The sequence below is a fragment of the Simochromis diagramma genome, unplaced genomic scaffold, assembly GCF_900408965.1.
Source record: "Simochromis diagramma unplaced genomic scaffold, fSimDia1.1 OVJJ01000753.1, whole genome shotgun sequence".
Taxonomy (NCBI): domain Eukaryota; kingdom Metazoa; phylum Chordata; class Actinopteri; order Cichliformes; family Cichlidae; genus Simochromis; species Simochromis diagramma.
In genome coordinates, this window is record NW_024387523.1 from 2,285,230 (window position 1) to 2,309,953 (window position 24,724).

The window sequence follows — 24,724 nt, forward strand, 5'->3', positions numbered from 1 at the left end:
CGGGAGATGCAGAACTCAACGCCTGGTGCAGAGCGGCTGCTGCATCGCCGTGGTAACAGCAGGAATTATGGTTAAGCGTGAGTCCTGAGATGGGACCGGCGATGGTGCAGAGACGGAGCTGATCACACACTCTCTACAGCCGTAGTCTGTGTTCTGTCTGCTGCTTGTTTGGCTGCAGCGAGCTTCGGTGTTTGCTTATAATTAGTGCTTACATCATCAGAGTTTGCTCCACCCACCTTCTCTTTTCAAGTGTCTCACTCAGCTGTACTTCAGTGTCACAGACGTCATAAATACAGTACTGCAAAGTGTCATTTTAACACTTATTATCCCCATTTTGAAGATTTAGATTTTTAAAATAAATATAAAAGCAAATTCACATTTTCATCAGCTCTATTACTTTTCTTTTGTGCAGTTTTAACCTTATGTTTAATATTTTGTCATATTGAATATAATGCATTAAGATATTCCTACTTTTTAAGCAGTTCTGTTACAGATTATGATTATTAGTTTTGGCTTCTGTAACATGGGAATTTTTCACGGCTTTTGAGATTAAAATGAAATATATCTTATCCTATAAATGAAGGGTATCAAAATCAACCTTTAAAAGGTTCCTAGTTATATTTTTTGATGAATAGTTCCCGTTTTATCTAATAAATATACTAATTTTAGAAGGATGGCAGATTTCTTGTGAAAATGCTACAGAACTCAAATGGCTTTAACACTTGAAAAAATAATAACAAGTGAATATTTCTCTCAGATTTCATCTATCAAATCAAACATATGATGCTACCTGCTGGTCCTGTGTTACAAGGGAAAATGAAAGAGTTGTAGCTTTAGCACTGATATTTAAATGTAGGTCTTGTTCAAATCAATAGTTTAGAAAATTAGAAAAAGAAAGACCTTGTTAAATTTAGGAATTCTAGCTGCGGTTTCATGATTTATGCATTTAAATGAATGTACATTTGTTCAGGTCATGGATATTGTTGCCTACTTCATGTAAGAGACAAATATATTTATATTTAGAGTGACAGAAAACCCCTAATTTGAGGAGAGAACAACCAGACTGTTGCAGCTTTTTCTAATGCTGGTGTCTGTGTGGAGCTGTGGTTTGTCTGCAGTATTCTGGCAAAATGTGGTAACGCTTTGGAAAAGTTTTCCAGGCAGCGGAGGCATTTAAATGATCCTGGAGAGGGATCTGAAGGAGTCCTGCCCATTTGGATAGGCTGAGAATGTGTTCCCCAGGGCTGTGGAGACAAAGGCTCTTCGCTTCACTGAGCGCTCCCAATGGAGTTACTTAATATGTCGAACACCGCTGCTTACTCAGTCAGACTGAGTTCATTTGTAAGCATGTCGTCACTGCAGGACCATCACTCCCATTGTCTCTTTGTGTCACCTATTCTCAGACACTTGGTACGGAGTCAGGAGCCTGCTGGTGATCTGCTGTATGTCTTGAGAGGTGCATAGCAGCTATTATAGAAATTAGCATATTTTTTTCCTGTCTGCTTTACTGCTTTCTACAAGCCGATTCTCAGTCTTGACCCAATTATTTTAGCCTCATTTCAGGCTTATGTTGCTCTCAGTTGAAGAAAAGTTCTAAAAAAAAGTTACATTGTGGTGCATTCACTGACTCACTGAAATCTCTGATTTTTCACTACCTGTTTTTTTTTTTTTTCTTAAGTATTCTCTTTTGTATCGTTTTGCTCTCTTATAAAACAGTTTCCTGGCTCACCACACTAAATAAAGTGTTACTTTTTGTTTTATTCAAAATAGAAAATAACCAGAGTGAAGACATTCTCCTTTACTTTCAGCACTTTTTCTACCCCAGGGTTTCTCAAACTTTTGTCAGCAAGTTTTCTGTTATGAATGATGCTTTCTGAAGGATACGTGCTGGTGAAAGAAAGATGGCTGTGCTTTTCAGCAGCACAGGTCCACAGGATATGCAGATAAAAGGAGTTCGGTGCAGGAGTCAAAGTACTTGACCTCTTGTGGTATTGTGTTGCAGACAAAAAGAAAAGGTGAAGCAGGTCATTTTTAGAGGTATTTCCATATTTTAAGCAGGTTTATTTAATGAAATGGACTGTTATATTTTTACATAAAATAAATAAATGTGTTTTATATAGATTAGTGTTAAAATGCATTTTGGGGTATTGGGGAAATCATGACAAAGTGAGGATGTTTTTTTTAAATAATGCCATCAGAAATACTTATCAGAAATGAAATAATCAAGAAAAACAACAGTTGAATACGTGGTTTGACCACCGCGCATGCAAGCACACTGGAGGTTGGCGAAAACATTCACCAGAAACGTTGCTTTTTGTTCCTCTTGATGTTGAAGATAGCATCAAGATCTTATGATGTCTATGGAGATGTTTCCTTTCCAAATGAATTTAAACAGATCATGTGCTTTCCTGTTTGTAATGAATCAGGTGATCGTTATTAACCCACCAAGGAAAAGGGCTGCAAACACCACACAAGAATACAAGAAAACATTTGGAGATCCAGGGCTTAAACGGTGTATAAGACAAACTGTCATAAACACAAAAAACATGAAATTTGGCATGATAATTTAAAAAAAAAAAAATCTGCTTTACAGTTTTTTTTTTCTTGTTTTTTGGTAAAACAGTCAACTTGAAAATTCCTGGATGACAACAGTAATTATATTTTAGCATTAAAAACATCATTTTAATTAAATGTCTTGCGCATAGTGGTGGATTTACCGTAACAGAAACATAAAACATGGCTTCGGGGTTACAGGTGCCGATGAAATAACAGTATAAACTACAACTACACTGAGTGGTCGTCTAATAAATATCTTAAGCACTGTATATAATTTGCAGTTTACTTGGCAAAAAAGCAGGTGTGCTGAGCTGCACTGTGATGCGCACTGACTCCTTAAAAACTTTAAAGCTGTCTAATGCAGTGTCAGCGCTCACAATGAATGAATTTTACTTCTAATGGTCCGTAGCAACAGAAAGAAACTGATGTTCACCCACATATCAATGCACCATGATGACCGACAGGTGATATTCATTAACTCCTTTAAAATAAGTATTTGAAAAAAACAATTCGACATACTAACAGAGCATGGACAGTTTGTTGATGCCCCATAATAACTCCAGCATATATCCATGTAGTGTGACTATATCCCAGCAGCTAGAGGCCGGGCTGCAGAAATGTCCCTTCATTGCAATGAGACCAGGGTAGCACTATTTGTAAGCTAAAAGCAGGAAGGCAACCGCTTCTTTTCTTGACCCTGTTAGATTTATTCCTGTTCCGTCCACCGCAAAGTTATTGCTGTAGCCATGCGAAACACATAACACAACACCCACCAGTGCCGACAGCACAGCAATCCTTCAGAGATCTCACACTGCCGATGATGATATGTGAACATAATGCATAAGTGTCAAAAAAGTGCCCCAAATGCCCACATGTGTTTGTTCATAAGTAAATCTGACCATATTTGGGAAATATTAATGTTCTTAATATTAATGTAAAGAAATATCTAAACATGGTGAAGCCTTAATTCCTGATTATGGCAGAAATAATCCTCAAATGCAGGGCTGTTCAAGTGCATGTTCATTTCATGCACAGCTGCAGCATTTATGATTAATCTTCTGCCTACTTCTCCATTTCATTGACTATTTGTGTGGTTTTTAACACAGAAACAAACGTGCTAATTTCCCACAGCTTTCTCTGTAAAGACTAATTGTCCAGCGCGTAAATGCACTGAAATTGTTGCACCATGAATCAGGAAATGGTGCCACTGACTAATTGTTACATCAGGCTGGCACCAGTGTTGTGGGCCACATGATGCACATGGTCTTTGCTGGATTCTTGTAGTTAAATCCCCTTTTTTCCATTTACAATAACAGTAGCAGGCAGTCAGCGTCAGCCATTGTTTTTACTCTATAAAGAGTTATTTACTTTGTGTACAAAGGGCTGAAAGACCAGCAGCTGAAAGCCTGTTTGCCAGTTAGACCTGCGGCTGATCTAATCAGCAGATTAAAGGCCTGAGTGTAGATCTTTGTGACTAACGAGATCAGAGACATACAGGAGGTGCTATGTATGGTCAGATAAGATGCTTGGTGACATTGTTTTGACAATTTAAGCGACCGTAGCTTCAGTAAGACAGTAGAACATACAATAGGGACACATTTAACAGCTGGAATAAATAGATTTGTGTTGGATAGTTTGATTAGATTAAAAAGTGGGCTGTGCTCCGGTGAACAGATCTGATTTCGTGAGGTTAAAACGCCCTCGCCTTGATTGTCAGACCTGACTACCACATCCAGTTCAGTAATTAAACAGTACGTGGGCTCTCTTTGGCCAAATTTGACAAGTAAAATAACGTCATCATTGAGTTGTTATTAAAGACCTGTATGATATAGATAGGAATCTGTAATTTAGGGATGAAGAAGTATTCCCCTTTGATTTGCTTACTCATTTTCCTACAGTTTCCCGTGCATGTGTATCTCCGGTCATGCTCTGTTTCATATCTGCAGATATCTGCAAAAGATCACAGATTTCCTGTTGCTACTGCACTTTCTGTGAAGGGTATAAATGAGGGGCTGTCATCGTTGGGACAGAGAAGAGAAGGAACGCTGTTTGAAATATTAGTTTACATCCAGGTTTCTATACAGCTTCATTTATTCACGGTGTATTTTTGTTTCTGCACACATCCTGTCTGTATTTTATGGATAGAGGGCTCATATATAGCTGTCTTAGTCTCAGTAGCTCCAAAAAGCTTCAGCTGATATCTGAGCTGCAGGAATTAGTCGATAACTATATTCAAGGTTTCTCTCTCTGCAGCCAGAGTTAAGATTCACTGCAGATGTGAAGACTAGGCTTGTTGCACAAAGCATTCCCCCTACACTCTGTGCACAGACATATATAAAACATGAAATCTTTGAGATTAGCTAAACATATGTCAGTATTCAGAATTTGTACTTAAGGTTTTCTGCTTTCTTTTGTCAGAAAAATCTACACATCGGCCAAAATGCCATCTTAAAGCTATCAGCTACTGTTTGGAGCTAATTTAACTTTGGGTAATTAATAAAAGATAAAATTAGATGTATTTGGACTGTAAAGAAAGGATGTCTTGTCTTGTCTTGTATATCAAATACACTGGATACTAACTACACTAGCTGTTCCCAGAATGGCAGAACGGTGTCCTTCAGCTCATTGTTTTGGATTGGCAACCTGCAAGTTTACTGTTTTGGTTCATTGACAGAGATTTCAGCAGAAGCTGCACCTCTTTGTTTTTTTTTTTTTTTTTTTTTTTTTTAGTGAAAAAGCTCTGATAAATCCATCATACAATTCTTTCCCAGTTTCAGATCGTAGCACTAAAGGGGTTGACGGCTAATACTGAGCTAAAAGAAAGTAAATATCGGCATTACATTCAACAGGTCATCAACTGTTTGCTAACAAGTTTGTTCTTGGAACTCTGTGGCATCAGCTTATCCCTTTTTAAGTCCACTGTTGGGTTCATCCAGCCTTATGCTGTGGGTCCAAGTAAGGCCTCTCTACAAACATGACATGTCTTGATCTGTGGAAGATGACCTGCTTCACGAAGGCCTTGTGCTAAACTAACGAACACAACAATACTTAGTTACAGGTGACTTTGTATCACAGGTCTGTGGAACCACGATCCAGGTATACCTCCGTTTTTTGTGCTGTGGTTTTGATTTACAGGTTTCTGGCTTTTCTATAGAGGTCAAAAACAAACAGAGCTGATGACTGGATTAATGACTGGAACACAAACAAAAACTATTATTTCCAATTCATGTTTTATCTGAATGATCTTTACACATCAACACACATGACAGAACTGTCTAATAAAAAAAGTTCAATCGCAAAATGAACACAAATCTCAAAATTGTTCAGCTGTTATAAACTGTAATCACCCAAATTTCAGCTTTTCTTAAATAACAAGTAGTTCCAGTTAGAAACATTAGCTGACCTACATTAGTACAATTAAACAGAGGCAGTGTAGCCCCCTAATGGGGTCCTGTGTACTGAAGAGTGCTGGAGCTGTCAGCGAGGCTGTCAGTCATGCTGTTTGATAACTCTGGAAACGGTCCCCGCGAGTGCCCCCCTGAGTTGGCCGATGAGATTGCTTAATCCCATTAACCTTGGGTTTCCTGTAATTCAGAAGAGCAACTGCCTCCATAATTTGACACATCCTGTCTAATCATCCAATCCTTCCTCTAATCCCACTCTCAGTGGAGCGTAATTACATTCTTTATGCTTTGTTTTGTTAGGGAAAGGGGATTCAGCAGGGAAACTGAAACAGGGTGACTCCTGTGCCACTTGTAAGACGGAGGGTTCACACGGCTAAGTTTCTTTCCCTAAAGTGGCCAGGAGGGGGCGCTGTTAGTGCAGCTGCTGTGGCCTTAATGAGGCTATTGAGACGTCTGTTGTTAACATAGTTATTGCTGTTTGTTTGTTGATTCTTAAGATTTCAATTGTAATAAAAAATATAAAGGATTGGGTTTTAGAAATGGGAGAGAGTCTGCTTTGGAGGAAAGTTGAATTTCTCTTTTTTGCCTTTTTTTTTCTCTCTTTCTAGGTAAGTTGCTGCTCCTGCCTTTTGTAACTTTGTGGGGTTCCAGGTGACAATAGGAGGCTGTCCGGTGTCACAGGATGGGTGAGCGCCTCCTGCTTGTGCATCAGATCTTTCTGTCCTTGCTTCTTACTCTAAAGTATCTTTTCATTTCTGTTAATGCAGGGGCATAATTAGACAAGCGAGTTTTGTATTTCGTTACAGTATGCAACTGTTCATTCCTCATTCCTTTTGTGTGTGACAGTCTTCAAGTGAATGCTGCTTTTTATTTGGTATAATAGTCACTGGTACAACAGTGCTGTCGTTGTTTGTGGCACAAAGAGCTGCAGGCTGTTTGCCATCATGTCTTCTGTACTCTTTCTTCTGATGCCAAGCCAAGTGAGTAAACTGGATCTGCAGCTTGAGGCCATGTCTCGCTTTCCTTTTGCACTTTTGCACTTCTCTGTCTTGTATCTTGTCTCAATCTCAATTTGCATCTCGCAATTATTTTAATATTCCGATATTTCTTGGGTCATTTTCTTGGTTTTGGTCAACAAGCAATTCCCAAATGTAAATATATTCAAGTTACAAGAGCATAAATTACTACTCCTTGAATTTCTTTCTTTGTATACATGCACACACTATATTTTGCAAGTGTAAGAGTGGGCTGTATTCAAGGATCAGGGTGAAATCATATCCCTCCCACTGACATTTAACTTTGTCAGTAATTGTAAGTTTTAAAGCCCTCGAGCTTGGTGCCGTTTCCAGAAGTTGCCTGGCATGAGACGACGGTATAAAAGCTACTGAGGCTGTTTGTCCGCCAACCCTCACCGCAGGCAAAACAGCCAGCAACAGCCAGCAAGGCGCCCTGCTGTATGAAAAGCCCTGTGAGACCCCTTCACTGCCACTTTCTATGAAGCAGATAACTGTTACTATCATGCTTATTTTTTTTTCTCTCGTGGGAGTGACAGTCTGGGAGTGATCTAGAAAAGGCCTGAGGAGGTGGGAATGTGGACGGGATCTGGACAGAGTGGAGGTGAAGCCCCAGTCACACCGTGTCAGGGCTGAGTTTACGAGGAGGCCGAGCTGATTTATAGGACTCCTCTAATGGCACTGAACACACATCATGCCGACATGTTGCTTCGGGGGTTTCCTGAGAGCGATGTCTTGTCAAAGTGCTTTTAAGTTTTGTTCTTGCTCGCTTGGTAGTAAACAAAACACCATTGTGGGACCATGGTGGATCTATCACCCATTACCTTAAATCACCTTGGTGGGTAACATCCCCACAGTGACTACATTTTTGGACTTCTTCAGCTGGTAGTTAGTTGGACCTGCCTGAGAAGTTTGAGAATAAGGGTCTTTTAATAAGCCATGACTGAATATCTAACAATAAGAAACACAGGAGCTGTCTGATTGAAGCCCTGCAGCCTCCATGGAGAGAAAGTCAGTGAAGCGTGACTGTGTGCTGCTGTCAACATAGAGGCCAGTGGAAATCGGCACACTTGGCTTTATACTGGACATGGTCCAATGACTTCCTTTGGTGTTGATATGCACACTGAAAAATGTTTTGGTGAATTTACTCAACGCACCAAAGAAAATCATCTAAGTCTTTGCTTAGTGAGCAAAATATACATAATTAACATAGCTTTTAATTTGACACACTGTCACAAACTGCTTTTCACACACAATATCAAGCACATGTGAAATATACTTTGGTTTTCTCGCTGATTTAATCCCTCAACCCCTTAACTCGGCCCTCAACTTGATGATTTTCAAAAACTGTTTGCATTTTATTATCAACCGTCCCATTATTGCTCAGTACCCTTCCGCGAAAACCAGAAGCAACAACAGTACTTACAAACATGGCTGAAGAAACCTCAGAGTCTAACGCTGATTTTGCTTCGGAGACCTGGGACTTGAGGAAAGGGTTTTTCCACATCCAGTTATGTGAGCACAATTCAAGGAATTTTAGTGTTTCAGCTCCTCGTCTCGTCGTGTTGTCTCCTTCAACATAATGTCCAATGTCTCCACTCTTCTTGATGAAGACATAAATATACTCGATGGTCTTATTATATTCTCCGTATTTAATTTAACTTTTAAAACACACTTTAAATGAGATTAAACGTTCCTCTCACTCACACGTTTAATCTCCATGTTTTTATGGAAGGCTGTGTAAATTAAGGATTAAAATAATCTGGAATGATTTTTATCATAAAAAGAGAATAAATGCAGGTCAGCCACATTTTAACTGTTTACCACTTGATTAATTTAATCTTTGTGGTTTTGTTGGCATAATTTAGCTCTTTTAAAATTACAAAGCCCTTTCATTGCAAAGAAAAGCATCTACATCAGTCAACCACAACACTGACAGATTCAAAAGAGCCAAACAAATGCAGTGTTATCCCTTGAATTATGACATATAATACCAGGGATAGTGTTAATTAAATTTTAGGTTCAGTTATAATTTTAGCTTTCACGGACTGTTAAAATAAGATATTATTAAAATAAGTTATTATCCTCTTTTCGTGCTTGGCCTATTATTCTCTAAACGTTGAAATTCACTTCCCATCAGGGTGTCGCACTGAGTTCACGCTTATTTAGTTCATGTTCATGAAAATTTATGTAATTAAAAGACACATTTTACCTCTTTTTTCTAATTATAATTTTTGTCACGATAAAGCACCTTGCAGGTCATCCTGCTAAAAACTGGTGCAGACTCCTAAAAACGGCTCCCCGACAGAACAATGCTCCCGACCACGCCCGAAAAACAGCTCAGGGAGAGCTTGAGGAACACAACAAAGAGCACAGTGTTGATGCTGCCTCCACACCCTCCAAGATTTTCATCCAAGAGTAAACTAGATACTCAGAGACCCCACTCTGCACCACATCAGATCTGTGTCCAGCTCTTTGATTGTACAAGGGGGTCCTGCACAGTATTTATTGTTTCTTTAACAAGGACGGTCAAAGTTATAGACATAAATATAAAATGCAAACATACCACATTTAATTGAAGGTGATAATTTAGACCTGTAGTCCCAATGCAGATCAGATGAATCTATGCAGGTGAAAATATACAGCTAATACATTACTTAAAAAACTAACATAATTAATTGTTTGAGATGTGCCTGAAGGTTTCGATCAATACACTGTCCCCTAATTATAACTGGTGAGGAGTGTTTGTTTACTCCCCTTTCCTAAGAACTTGTGGGTGATCTGTGTATAATCAGCTGGGATTCTCAGCAGTTTAAGTGCATTCCAGTGGTGAGCCAGTATCAAGGCAAAAGAAAAGAATACCAGAGAATTAAACTTGTCTCACAGCTTTTACACAGTAATCTCGATCGGTATGTTCAGTATGTTTTGAACAGTTCCTTCCTCGACAGTAAATCAATTAAAATGATATTTAGTGGTGATCCAGGGTTATGAGGAGGTTGGAGGCAAATGGAGCCCGTGGGCTCAGCAACAGGTTATATTTTAGGGGAGTATTCCTTTGAAATGCTCGAGTTGAGTTTCTTGGTTGGTGTGTGCGTGAATGGTAACGGAGCAACTCCAAAATAATGTCAAAACCAGAGTTTCTTTTGATGTTTTTATCACCTGAAACTTTTGGATCAGGTTGTGTGGTGAGCAGGAGACGCTCTCAACATCTGGACGAGTGTGTCTGTTTCTTATTGTTGCCAGTAGCGATGCTATTGCCTCTGACCACTGTTCTGGCCTTGTACTCTATGCACTCATATTTCTTTGGTGCGTCATGTTACTGTGGCTGCAGGCATTCCTGGCCAGCCACGCCCTGCCATGGGTTTTGATGACTCATTGCAGTGGTCACTCACACACACACTTTCACATTTCCCTTGCTACGCTGTGGTTCCTCTTAATCATATGATGCTCCTATCTGATTTGGCGAAGTCTGGCGTTCATCCATTTTCTACTTTCCAAGTCGTCCATTTTAGGTTCAGGATTTTTCAAACCACCTTTGCACTGAGCTGCTTCATTCCTTCCCGTGTTGCCTCAGACTGGCTCAGAGGTCCATTAGTTTCTAACAGCATCAGCCATTTTTTTTTTCAGATGGTTTGTGATCCAAAGCTTTTATGCTGTGAACAGTATTTATAGTGGTTTGTGCATTACCAATAAAAACCTGTAATCTAATAAGTTCGGCTTGACATTGTGATCCTTTAAAGCCAAATGAAAAACAATGCATTGATGCTGTTATCAATTTTGTGTTAATCAGTGATAAATATGCTTTTCAAATATTTGAATAGTTGCTACATTTTTCTAAAACTCACATAGTTTATGTAACCATTTCTTGTCTTAATTACATATTTATCCACATGTACCTGTGCATGGTAGGATAAAGCATGCTACTATCAGCACTGACAAGATTTCTGCTAAAACAAACACCAGCAACAACACAATAATGTTCTGCTCTCAGGCTTTGGTCACATAAAGTGTGTTCAGATTAGAGATTAGATGCTACTGAGCAAACATGAGAAACATAAAGCTACAGCCATCAAAAATAGCTCAGGAAAAGAATAAGGCCTTGCCAAGTAAAGCTAACATGTCACAAGTCTGCCACAGCTCTGCACAGCCAGTAGTTTCCAATAACCATTAAATGCTTGAACTACCCTGATACCACTCATCAGCCTGCAGACCTGTTCGAGTGTCAGCGATCTTCCTCTTGTTTGTCCCTCTTCTGCAGTAGGATGCTGCAGCATCTCACTCAAGGACAGTTTGACATTATCGAGGTGTGAAGTCAGGAAAGCTTGAATAGCCTTGTTGGCTGCCCTCAACTTAGCTGTCTGCTCATATACAGAGATATATAATTAGTGTCAGTCCCAGGTAGGCGTAAATCAAGTAGTCATACACATTTAAGGGTGTCTAAAAGCTGTGAAAAAGTAGCTTTCTTTCTTTTATTAGCTAAGAGAACAGAAAAGTGGACAGTGGTGAGCAACAGCCCGATCATGTCTAAATTTACTTCAAACCCACGCTCTGCAACATGTATCTAATACACGTATCTAATAAACATTGAGAAGTTCAGTATATTTAGATGGTGCAATGACTCACAGGCTGTGACACAAGGCTGCGTTTCCTCTGCTGTTTGTTTACAGGCTACATCCTTCTTGGTGCTGTCATGATAACAGCATAAAGACACTTCATACAAACAAACTCCTGCTGCCACAAGCAGCTTTCTCTTTCTCCTTTGATTAAAACAATTTCATTGCAGTGGGCAGCTTTGACCTGGCCAGTGTTTTGGAGCTCCATTTATAGCTTCATTCTTTCACTTTGGTTGTTTTTTTTTCTGGGACAGGCCCAAATCACACAGTGTTTATTCAGCTTAACAAGGACTCGTTACTGCAGCAGAGACATGGCTCCATATGAAATTGATTAACTCCTCGCTGAGCACTGATAAAAATGCTTATGAGAAATTCTGCTTTCTCCTATGTGCATTTTTTAATGACGCTATCCGGGTAACAAGCATATACGTCCATGATGTTAAAATCAGATTTGTCAACATTAACCATCCATCAGTTCCCAAAAAACCTCTAGCTGTATTTTTGGTTTATATGGGATGTTTTAATTAAATGCATAATCAAAAAGCAATATATTAAATAGCCAACTGGATTTGTATTTGTATAATATTTCAACATTTGCAGTTTAATCAGGGTGCGATTCATCTTTTTCTGATGAGATTTAAGTTTCCTTTTTCGAATACATTTAAACTAAACCATACTAAACTAAACTTATGCATTGTAGAGATTCCATCTCTAAAATTAGTATGAGACTGCTACAAGCTTTGTTAGTGAATCTTATCACTCTGTTTAGTTAAATTTTAGGTACACTTACTTTCTTGTGTGTGTTCTCTGTTTTTCACTCATATTTGTGAGTGGGCTGATGTGTAAGGGTAGAGATGTCCATATAAAGGTTCCATTATGTGGAGTTTCCAGCAAATTTTAAATCCATGAGCCATTCTGCTAAAAGTTGACACCATATCCATCTGCCTTGGGAAAAAATGTGCCTTTTAAATCACTAAAAGATTTTTGCACTCGTTTTACATGAGGTGGACAGATGTAAGTACTAACTCCAGAAGCACAGATGGATCAGAGAATAAGACGGATGACGCCTTTAACGCATACATTATCCAGAGGAATTTGGCCTCCATTGCACTGCAGACAGTTCAGTTTGCAGAATGTCCTCAGGACTTAACTGAACATCGTGTCAGGAACATGTTTTAAGTGCAATAGTTGCAGAATTTATCACCACACGTGTGTGTGAACTGTTTCAGCAATAGTCCTCCCAGCATTTTCCCACTGCTCCATTTCCAAATGTCAAAATGCAGCCTTGAATTTAACGACTTGGAAGACAACCATACAGCTTAAACGACTCGCTATAAAGTACGCACTGGAATGCGGAGAGCATTTATCTGCCAGTAGAGTTGAATAGGTTTATTTTAAAGCACCCAGTGTCACTTTGAGTTGTCTTCATTCCCTCGACCTCGGCCATCGCCACCATGGCAATGAGCTTTCGTCATGACTTGGAGAGAGCAGCAATAAACATCTACATTGTTTATATCCAGACAAAGGTTGAGGATGCGTATATTTTTTTATTTTTCCCATCAGCCTTTTTTTAATAAGATTGACTGGAGATCGTCAATCTCTAGATTGCATTTAAGAAAGGCTATAACTGAAGCTGTTAGAGGTGTGACGCAGGTGCAGACAGCTTCACTTCACTCCATCTATGATTCTGTGTTTGAAAACCAAACAAAAACTCTATTGTTGCTGCCAATGTGTTTGATATAGAGCCACGGACAGGTAATGGAGAACACATGGCGATTAAGTCTCTGCATCCAGTGAACCAACACAGTCCTCAAGTTTTTTTTTGATGAATCCCAAGACCAGTAAATTCTTGCGCTGTGAGAGGCCTGTTTTCTTTTACCAGAAGAGTTCTTACCAGCTGTGCCATGCAGCAAGAATTTATCTGTGCTAGCAAAAAGATTGTGATTCATTCTTCCAGACATCTTCACTTAACACTTCAGTATATCATTTCTAGTTCTATGACAGCCTATCGAAATACGATGGAACTGGCAGGAGATCATTTGCCGGGTATGATCTGCAGTGGAGCCTCATCTGGCGCAAAAGTTATTTGCGCTGATTGTTGCCATGCCCCAAAAGGGCGGGGTTATATCCATCTCCAGAATTCTGATTTATCGGTGGCAGTGTTTATGTGACTGCATAATGTTGAAATAGCTTAATACCGTTTGCCCCAGACCTGCTAGAGGCAGTCATCTTCCCTCTCCTGCATGCTCTTACTCCAAGCGACTTCTTATGAAACATTGCTCCCAGTAGAGCAATCAAGTTTCTTGACAAATGGGTTTGACACAAACAGGCAAAAGCTGATTTTCATTAAGCAGATTATAAAATTGATTGTTTGGAAAAATAATTAAAAAGCTTGAACCTCTGTATTTATTTCAACACTTCACCCTAATAGGTTTTCTGTTCAGAGATTTTAATGTGATCAGCAGAAATGTGCTCCTATATTCATTATTATTAAATGACTGTTAAATGTTGCAGCTGTCAGAGAGAAGAGGGAAAATTAGGAAGAATTAGGGAAAATCACCATCTCCTGCAGACTTTTTCCAAACCTCCTGTTTGTATTTTTAGCTCCACTGGCAGCTGTTGTTACCCTGGACTCTTATAACTGCTGTTCAGTCTCATTTGGTCTCAGAGGAGGTTGAGTAACATGGACCTAAACACAGGCACAATTGTCTTTTCTTATGGGGAAATCCACGACTTGATGGCTTTTCCATTTAGGTTTGCAGAATTGGCTGGCCGGAGATGTGGGCTATGAGTGAGGAAAGGAAAGCATAGAGACCAAAGATTATACGCTGTTTGTACTTAATGTTTGACATTTAGGTTTGGTGTCTTTGAATAGCACTGAAGAACCTTTGGAAAACATTAGTGACCATGACTGTATATTATATTGGGCAAATTCAGTAGTTTAGAATACAAAGAGAGCCTTTCATTCTGGAACCTTGTATTTCGTCAAAGTGACATTTTCAAAACCTCTTGCCTTTAAAAACACATGCCGATGATTCGCCACAGCTGTCCCTGTTTTGCACAGCATTGTATGCATGGTCTTTATCCCCTCAGGCCTGTTCGGTGTTGGTTGTGTCATCCCTGCCCCATATCAGATGTTTTAGCTGTCAGCTTGTTTTTTCCCTGTTATCTGTTACCTACACATCTGTTTGAATGTTAAAGTCTCATTTCATTCAAGCATGTAACACGGTATATGTGCTATTCTGCAGTGTGTCTGTCTTACAGATGATTGGATTACCACCCATCACCGCTAATTGTTGTATCCCTGTGTTATTTCAGGTGTATTACTTCTAATATCTGATGCTGTGTTAGAGTGCTGCACATTTTAAATCACCATCCTTTTACTGAAAATCTTCTGTGCAGTTATTTGTCCAAATGACTCTGAGGTATGCTAAAAGGCAGAATGTAATGTCTGGCTTTTTTGGTTTTAATTCTTTAGTTATTGCCAGGCTCCGTTTGGACTGTAGTCAACATACCACTAGCTCATTACAGTTACTCCAATCCTGCGTTATTAAGACCTTCAGTAAGTCCTGCAGTGACTTTACAAAAACTATTTTTATTGTTTTTGTCTCCAGTGCTGTTGGTAAACTCTTGTTGTTGTTCTCATCTGAGGCTGGTGAGGAAGGATTAAGATGACAACCTAGTGATGGTGAATTTGTGTGTGATGCACAGTTTTCTACACCATCAGCTCATATATGAAATAACCAATAGTACTAAAACTGGTTCACGTTAAGTAACTAGACATGAATAATATCTTGCATTTTAAATATTTATTTCATGATTATATATTGTCATACACTGTCTGATTTGTGCATAGATTTTGACGGATTATTTAGCAAAGAAAGAATTAATTGTTTGCGTTTTTATATATAAAACCCACACCGTTTTTGCACTTTGTGTTGACAGCTGGCTAAGGTAGCAGGGGTTTTGTAGCAGCGGCACTGCCCATTACCCACACAATGTCCAAACCTCCTTTTCTCGTCTCTGTTTGGATCCTTTTGGTTTCTGTTTGCATCCTGTGTGCGCACACCCCTTTAGATTCTCCTCCTCTCTTCCCTCTCGCCTCTCATCCACACTGTTTCTGTTTCGACTGGGGACTGAGAAGGTAGGAGGGGTTCTGAGCATCGCTGTTTCTCCATGCTGACTCATGATGACAACTGGGTAGATAAATGCTTCATCAAAGTGAATCCAAAATTATGTAGAATTAAGAATTTTTAACAGGTCTTCTTTGTGATATGTTTCTCCATGCAAATACTGCGCATTGAAGTGCTTATAGTATCTGAAGAAGGAATTCCTTGAGGATCTCAAAGAACACAAAGGAAGACATAATGGTGGCTGGAATGGTAATGCCATTAGCCAATCTGAAAGCAATCTACGAGCTTCTCTTCAAAGATGGCGTCATTGTGGTTAAGAAGGACAGGCGGCCGCAGTCCATGCATCCTGATCTCAATGGGGTGAATAACCTAAAGGTGATCCGTGCCGTGGGCTCTCTCAAAACTAAAGGCTACGTCAGGGAGACTTTTGCCTGGAAACATGCCTATTATTATCTCACCAATGAAGGTATCGGGTACCTGCGAGATTACCTGCACCTGCCTCCAGAAATCATGCCTAGAACCCTTCATCGCATTTGTCGCCCTGGATTTTCTGCTCGAGTTCAAAGCGTGAAAGGCCCGAGATCTTCCATTTCAGAACTGAAGGCCCAAGGAAGAACCCAAGAGGGTGTTACGGACAGGCACGTTTACCGTCACAAGAGAGTTGAAGAAGAACAACCTGACAGACTTCCAAAAACCTTCAGAGGCTCCTACCAGATGTCCATTGGTCAGACTAGAGATCAAAACACTACCTTGTTCAAGGTGGACAAAGACCTCTGCATAGAAGAGGAAAGTCACAGTAAAGTTTTCAATGCTTCTGTTCTCCACCATGAAGACAAAGCCACCAGAGGTCATTACTCAGTCGAGGAGGCCATGCAAGGTTTTCATTCTCCTTCAGTTGTGATAAAGTTTCCAAAAGAAATCCAGACAGTTCAGAAGGTTCCTGGTGTTCCAGTAACAGAGGTCCTGCAGGAATCGTTTAAGAACACATGTGCTGAACCACAAACAGGTTATAAGGAGTCTGGACGTGTTGCTATGGCCACCATGAAGGTGCAGAAGACTGCAACTGAGGAACCTGTAAAAGAACTGATCTTAGATGAGATGAGAAGAGAGACCAAATATCTGTTCTTGGGGGTTCTTGAAGAAGAGGTACCTGCGAGTGAATGCGGTATACAAATGGTAGCAGACCCCCAGGCAGTCCCTTTGATGGAAGAGCTTATTGATGATGAAGAGAAAGATGAAGACCTTCTCCATGAGGTGGGCATCTCAGCTCCGTTTGGATCTTCTGCTGACGTTGTGACAGAAGAATACCACAAGAAGTTGCCAGGTGATGTTGAGGAGATGAAACATGTGATGGTTGAAGTTTACAGCCCTGCGGATAAAAGTGAAACATCCAAGTGTGACACTTACAAATCTGTGCAAAATATTCCAGAGGAAAAAACAATGGAATCTGACATTACAGATACAGAGAATGAAAAAGACAGTGAGACAATAGTTTCTGCAGAAGTCATGATTTCTCATGATGCATCTGGAGCCTCCTCCACTGCAGCCACTAAAGCAGACCGTCCCGTCCCTATAGTCCCACCAGTTTACCCAGCTCTGAAGATCCCTCTGCTTCAGGTAGACTGCACCACTCTTACAGAAGAACCTGAAAAAGGTAAAGATGCTCAGAAGACCGGGCCTGACTTCCCTGAAGGTTTGAGCTTCTTCTAACTCCTCCTCCCGTTTCTTCCTCTTTCATTTGCAGTAAAGGCTATCTTGGTGTTGCTATGGCTGCTGGCTCTGTTTATGTGGATGAAGCAGAGATAATTTAATCTCGTCTCTTATTGATACAAATAATGGTCCTGTCATTTTTCATATAGCTAAATAACAACAGACTGTCAATTAGGTGTCATTTTACAGATGCAGATTGTGCCAACCAGTGGCCCACTTACACAGACAAGCTTTGTCTAAATGTGAATCATGCACATGTTTGCATACTGTATGTTAGTGAGGGTACAGTTATATTTTTAAAATGCATTAGTCCTCATTTTGTTTACTGTCACACATCTGCTTACGGGACTCACAGTAACTAAAACTCGAACTGTAGAAACATTAAGAATTTATAACAAATAAGAAAATAATGTGACTTTTATCCAACACTGATTATTGAGACACCTTGTAGATCATTCGTTTTATGTGGCCTGTGATGCTTTACCTCTGCTAGTCTTCTTAACTGGAAACACATATAACTCTTTCTTTGAGATGTTTCGAGGGTTAAAAACAAGCAAAAAGCAAAGATAACATATGAAGCTTCTACATGTTCAAACTGCATCTGTCAAGCAGATTATTACTGTCGTATATTCAGCAGAACAGGCAGTTTTGTTCTGCAGTTGTTGTGATCTATACTCAAACGAAAAACAGTGTGTTCAGTTCCCCAAGGAGAACAGCATCAACTACCCATTAATTCAATGAATATTTAATTAACGTCTTGTTATTTCTAAGGTAGCAAAATTATATTTATGTAGCACAGCAGGTACAAACTGCAGCACAACAATAGAGAGAGCTCCTGAAGTAATGAAAAGGAGTAAAGTTGATCATTTTAATTCATTAAAGAAATAGAAATTTAAAAAGATAATTATTAAATTAAAAATGTTTTTAAAAAAAACATGTAAATATAAACTAAATAGTAAACTTGAGATAACCAACAAATTAAATTAAGTAAAACAACAAGAACTCAGTTAAAATTATAATTAAGACCAGCAACTACATGACTGACAAACACAACCAAACAAGAATCTTTTAATTTCTTTTACTTATTTATTTTTGTAATTTTGAAGCCTTAAAGATCAAAGAGGCTTCTCTGGTATTGGTGGAAGAACCTGTCAGTCTGTTGAAGCTGGTTCATAGTTTACTGACACGTCTGAGAGATATTGAGCTTCCAGACCAGAGAGATGTCTGCATCGTGTCAACAGACATTAAAATATTCAGATAAACTAAGTCTAAGTGGAGGCAGATACTGTAGTTACCTCTGTGTGGGTGTTATATGGTCAAATCTTCTTCTTTTTTAACTTAAACTCTGGCAAACATGTTGTGGCGTTGTAGGGTATCTACAGGTGTCTAAACACAGTATTCAGTATTAAATCCATGCAAACATTTGTGCTGCTGCGTGCGCTACATCAATGTGGCTGATTCACTAATTCTGGCATCTGCTGTTCTGCAGCTGCATGCACTCGTGTGTCCATCTCTCTTCATCTCACAGAACATGCTGCATTTCACACGGCCCCCAAACTAGATATTAATACAGCGCATAAAGACTTATAAAAGATAAATGCTTCTGCAAATCCACGTGCTGAATTCCCTGGCTCTACCTTTTCAATATGACATCTGCCTGAGAACCTTCCATTGTCGGGCTGATATATGACTCAGCAGAGACTGGAAAAATGTGAGTGCCATTAAACCACACTCAGCTTTTCCTGTCTGTGCCTCCACAAAAAAGGGCGAAGCAGCAAAGCAGTCCAAAACACAGAGTGTGTGGCATTTGCCACCTTTCATCTAACCTCCACTTAGCCCAGCCTGCAATGAACATGAACTCCAACATTTAAAAAGACCATACTGTATTTGAGTGGGTTAGCTGCAGCAGAACACAGAGTGTGTAACCTGCTGACTCCTAATCTAGTGTGTGCTGCATTTTTCATATAATACAGTAAGAAAGAAAAATCATCAAGAAACCTGTTTTGGCTACGATGGAAATGAATTTTTCTAGAGACTTTATGGAGGCTCTGATTCAACACGGCCAAGGTAGGAAGTCTTTATTGTTGGAACAGTTCTGTCTTCTTACCAAAAGGTGTCAGCACAGAAATACTTTATGGCCAGTCTCAGGTTATCTAGCGGACCAAAGAGGATGAAGCAGGTTAGGGTGTGTCTCGCTGCCGCAGATCCGATAACAGCTGAATACTGGCCATTGTGTCTGGGATTAAGTACACAATCTTAAACACAGTGTTTAAGACGTTTTTAAGATTGTTTTCTTAAAAAAACAATTGCATGTCTACTGTCTAGTTTATTTTGATCCTAAAAGAACTAATGTGTTTTTTTTAAAGATTAGGAGTAAAATTTATTATAGTTCATAACTTTAACATTGAAGACCTTGAGTTAGACACCTCCCACGCTGCCTGCTGGCTGCGTCCGGGATCAAGTTTCCTGGTGTAAAATCCAGAGGGGTGTGGGCTGCAGGATGGCCCCTGACTGGCTGCTTCACCTCTCTCCTCTGCACAAAATGGTCACAGTGAAAAAGAGGCAGACCAGGCAGGGCTCGGGAGTAATGGGCAGCTGAATAGATAACATATCTTAAGATGCACTTTTGCATTCTTTGTCTGTTGGGCTGTAACTAATGATCCATATCTTTATTGATTAGTTTTAGGCCACATTAATCAACCAAAAAAAGTTCAGAAAAGGTGAAAATGTTGTTTTAAAAGCAGCTTAGAATTAAAGATAGTCAACTTTTAATTATATTTAAGCCCAAAAAAGAGCAAAAATGAGAGCTGGGGATTTTTTTTTTTTGACATTTTTGTTGTGACACTTCAAACTTTTTGTGTTATTTATATCTGATGTATCATGAACATTTATTTCATTGACTTTGTCAGTTGGGCAGAACTTTAAATAGTATACGAACAACATCTTATATCGCAATTCTACACAACTACATGATAAGTCTGAAAATATTGTCCAAGAACTGAGCTAATATGTGCAACCTGTGTAGTTTTTGTGTGATCAGATTAAAATGTTCCATCTGTGACTTTAAAACAAAGCCGAGCTATAGTAGCGTAGAGTGATGCACATCCTGTGGATACGGCTGCATAATTGCACTGTTTCCAATAAATCTTTTTTTTAACGGCTTTCACAGAGCCGCCTTTGTTATAGCTGGCAAAAGTCACGTTTTCCGTTCTTTGTCTAAATCCTGTAAGAAAAAATGTGAATGTGTCCCTGGGAGTCTTTCTGAAGCCTTGCACATGGATTCCATCCAGCGGCGCTCGCAGAAACCACCACGCATGAGATGCTGTTTCCACTGAGGAAAGCCTCACAAATTAAATCAAACTCGCAACGCTGTGTAGTTTGTACTTCCCAGCTGTGCCTCCGCTTTTCTCTCTCGCTCTCACTCTTTCCTTTTTTTTTGGGTGTTTTTTCTACACGCCCCCCCTCGTTTTTATCAGAACATAATGTCATGAGGTCAGCTCTGACTCCTTGGCAGTTCTGCATTTTCTCTAAAAGTTGTGAAGACGCTGAGAGAAGATGGAGTTGTGCTGTTGCTTCTGCCCAGGACCTCCCAACGGTAGGTTTTATTTTTACCGGAATCTTTTTTTAGACTCTTTATCAGTGAACTTAAAGATACCAGATCAAGAATAAACTATGCTGAGCTTAATTTCTTGAATTATGCTTGCCAGCTGAGGACACTGCCACTCCCAGTATCAGTACTTTAGATTAAAAACATCTCTCACATTCCTCACATTGCTTCGCTAATCTTACCTACGCTGTTATGTGAAAGTTGGGCATTAATATCGGAGGCTTTTTAAGTGAAATTCTAAGAACTTCTGAATTAATTAAATGTGTAACTTTGTGGATTTTGGCTATGTTGCTTTCGCGGGAGTATGTAGAATGTGTATCACAATATGGGAATCATTGAGCGAGTGCATACCATGTGAGAAGAGGGGGAGTGGGCTGGCTCCTCCCATGAGGGAGTGGTGAAATGAATTTATTCCAGACGTCTCTACTGCTCCCCTGGATTTATTCCCTTTGCTCAATCCTCACTGTAACTAATTGCCAAATTGCAGTGCCAGTTTCTAAGGCTTTGGGGATTTGGTTGACATTTTCAAACAAGGATCATATAAGGTCTCTCCCCAAATCAACTGCCAGCACTTTAGACTAACAACGCCCACTTTTTCTTCTACACTTTTGCTTCTGGTCTTTGTGCCTAAACATAGCTTCTTTTTTTTTTTTTGTTTTAAATTTAGTGCAAACTATATTGTGTAAGACTATTCTGTATTCCCTTCTTTATATAGCATGACACAGTGCTCACGCTAAAGACAGCACGAGGTCGAGGCCGTCTCGACTATTTTTGCTTTCTCTATGGTGGCTGCTGGTGTGTGGCGTCGCTGTAAATGTGTGAGGGTGACACTCGTCTTGGTGTTGGGTTTCTGCACCACAGCTGATGTTCTTTTCATTTGTTCTGACAACAGAGACCTTGGCAGCGATGCTGTTTTGCCTCAAGCAATATTTTATTTTTTTAAACAGTGATGCAAACAGGTGATGTGTGCATATTTCTGCAGGTGCAGTTAGTGTTTCACAACTCTGTGTTTCGAGTTAGGCTGGTGAGGAGAAGCTCCCACAGAGGAATTTCATTGTGATCATCTGGTGACATAGAACTGTTTTAATAAAGCTGATTGACAGGTTTGAAAATGATTGCGCTTAAAGCGGCGTCCTTAAAAGGCATGCAGTCTGGTTCCAGAGGACATCTTCCCTCGAGGCTTTTCTCTGTTTTAACAACAGAGCCAGGGTCAGATGGAGAAAAATGAAAAACACTTTAGGATTTAGAGCTAACAATGCAGCTGGCAGTTCAGAGATGCTGAAACGGTTGGTTGTAAAACAGGATCCAGTTTAATCAGGTTCTAGGAAGCTTATACACACTGGTTGGGCTGTCCAAGCATAAGGAAACTATTAGAATTACGGGGAAATTGTGAAGTTACATAAGGAGAATGAATTGATAGGGAGCGGATGATTATGTGATGAGGGAAAATAAAATTGGGAGGCATGGCTTCAGTATAAATATTTGGAAAAGGCGGAAGGGGTTGGCCTGCGACTGTGACTTGTAAACCGCGATGGAAAATGGGCTTCAGTCGGTAAAAGAAAACTTATGGAGTGAATCAGTTGGAAACTTTGACTCCAGCTTACAGTGGATGTCCCTTAGTTTGCCTCTTATCAAGGCTGACCCGACTGAGCGTGCTCTGTGTGTGTGCTCGTCACACAAAACAGCCTCATATATTATTAACTCCTGCAGATAGTCTGCAGCTGGCAAGGAAAGCAGAGAGCAAGTTTCTGTAGGGCAAAACCAGTGGAGTTACTTGATCTGTGGACAAAGAGGACAAAACTTATTTTTAACAGCGTCAGAGCTCCTCGTGCTGCCAGAGTTACAGCTTATACTTTTAAAAGAAGTGCAACTTAAACGTGAATATATGAGAAACAGAGAGAGGAATTGTAAAAGTGCAGAGGAAAAAGGGGGAGGGAAAGAGTGAGAGAGAGAGAGATCAGCCACTTCTGCCAGAGGACTGAGTCACAGAGCAGAGCGAGGTGTGCTCTTTCACTCGTGTCTCGTAAAAGTCGCGGACAACTTAGCTGCAGCGCTCGTTTTAAAGTCCGGGGTGACACCACACCCCTAGACGCTCCCCTACTCCTCCCCTTTACTCCCCCCCGCCACCTTACCTTCCAACTCCCCCCCCCGCCGCTACCCTCCCCAACCCTCCCACCTTTCAGAGCCTGGGACTCTCCACTTTGTACCAGGCCCGATGCCGGCAAGCCCCCCTGGAAATGTGTTCCCAGCCCTTGTGGCTGTGGGCCACATCGTTACCTTGATCGTTTTCTGGCAGTGGAGAGTACGCAAGAAGCAAGGTAAGAAAAGCTTGAAAAACTCATCGCTTCAAGGCTTGCGCAGGGAGAGCTGAGGGCGAGATCGGCAGATCAAAGATTTTCCTTTGCAAACAGTTTGTTGCCGGCAGTCCTGTTCTGTCGTCTCTACTCTCTCTCGTCCTCTGTGTTTTTGCGGCACACGCTCCTCTCTCTCTCTTCCTCACTGCCCCCCCTCCTTTTTTTCCCCTCACACATCTCGGTTTCCTGTGCTATGGAGATGTTGCGATTAACCCTGTAAATGCTGGCTGGAGGGTGATGACGTCCGAAGAGCTGGAGTATTCTTGTGGAGAATGGGGTTTCGGCTTAGTCAGAGCTCTGACGGGCACTCCTCAGCTTCAGCTTTGCTCCTAAGTTGCAGTTTTTCCCTTCTGAAAACTATTCCATCATTTTTTTTTTCCCATCTTTGTTAAGATCTGGCTAAAGATCTATGTGTGCAGCTCTCTTAAAGTGACTGGATATAACTTTAATCTCTCCACTTTACAGACCTACCCCAGTTGTGGAGGCTGCTGTATTGTTAAAATGCTGGTTCAACCTGTTTCATCTTGGCACACTGTCGTTGTTAGGTTAACCATATCCTTTTGTTAACCAATCTTGCTGCAAGCATAGAAGAGTTACACGATGTTCAACTAAACTATGCAGCCTGAAGGTTAGTTGCATACTCTTTAATGTCATGACACACTCCTCAGGAAGGCACACGTTATTGTTGACACAGCTGAACACTGTGGTGGTTGTCAGACACACCCTGAGGTGCTTTAAAGAATTTTTGACTGACAGTCTGCAGGTAAAAGAGAGAACAATTGTTGTTTTGTTTTTTTATTTTGTTTTGTCTTTCAAATGGGAAACCTGTTTGGCACTTTAAAACAACCGTGCACATTTACTGGATAATCTATTTGCACAAAACACATAAAATAGCCTTTACATGAAATCTCTCTCACCTAAATACATTTTAAAAAACAAAACTAACATTTTGAAATAGTTGGCTGTTAAAGCTAAATTAGAGCACTACTGTACTATTATCTGACCAGTGCTCTCAGCTGTAAACTACACAATCAGGTTGTAGTTGGGTGGAGCAAGACACGCCTTGAGTAGATAAGAGCAGTTTTCACAACATTCCTCACATTGTTCTGAGCAGATGAATGATTTTCAAAGAATTCTGAAAAGTCTTTCCCCAAAAAGGAAAAGTCCCTGTCCAGAGACTTAATATCCAAAATATGATCAGAACATAAGCAAAACAGGAGAAATTAACAACACATGTATCCTCCTCTCCCTCTGTCTGCGTGACTCGAATGCGTGTGGTCTGTAAACTGCACGCAACTGAAGCCGCGATCAAAGGTTGCCAGGAAGTGCCGTTT

The 24,724-nt window shown here is 40.2% G+C and overlaps 1 protein-coding gene across 1 annotated transcript in view; it reads left to right on the top strand.

Annotated features, from left to right (window-relative positions):
* The window catches only part of LOC120726380, a 49,179-nt gene extending 36,001 nt beyond the window's left edge, over positions 1-13,178 (top strand). The window contains exon 5 of the mRNA XM_040019908.1: positions 6,569-13,178. Within this exon, the coding sequence (XP_039875842.1) occupies positions 6,569-6,615 (47 nt within the window). The 3' untranslated portion in view covers positions 6,616-13,178. The remainder of the gene's footprint in view (positions 1-6,568) is intronic.
* Positions 13,179-24,724: the final 11,546 nt, after the last annotated feature.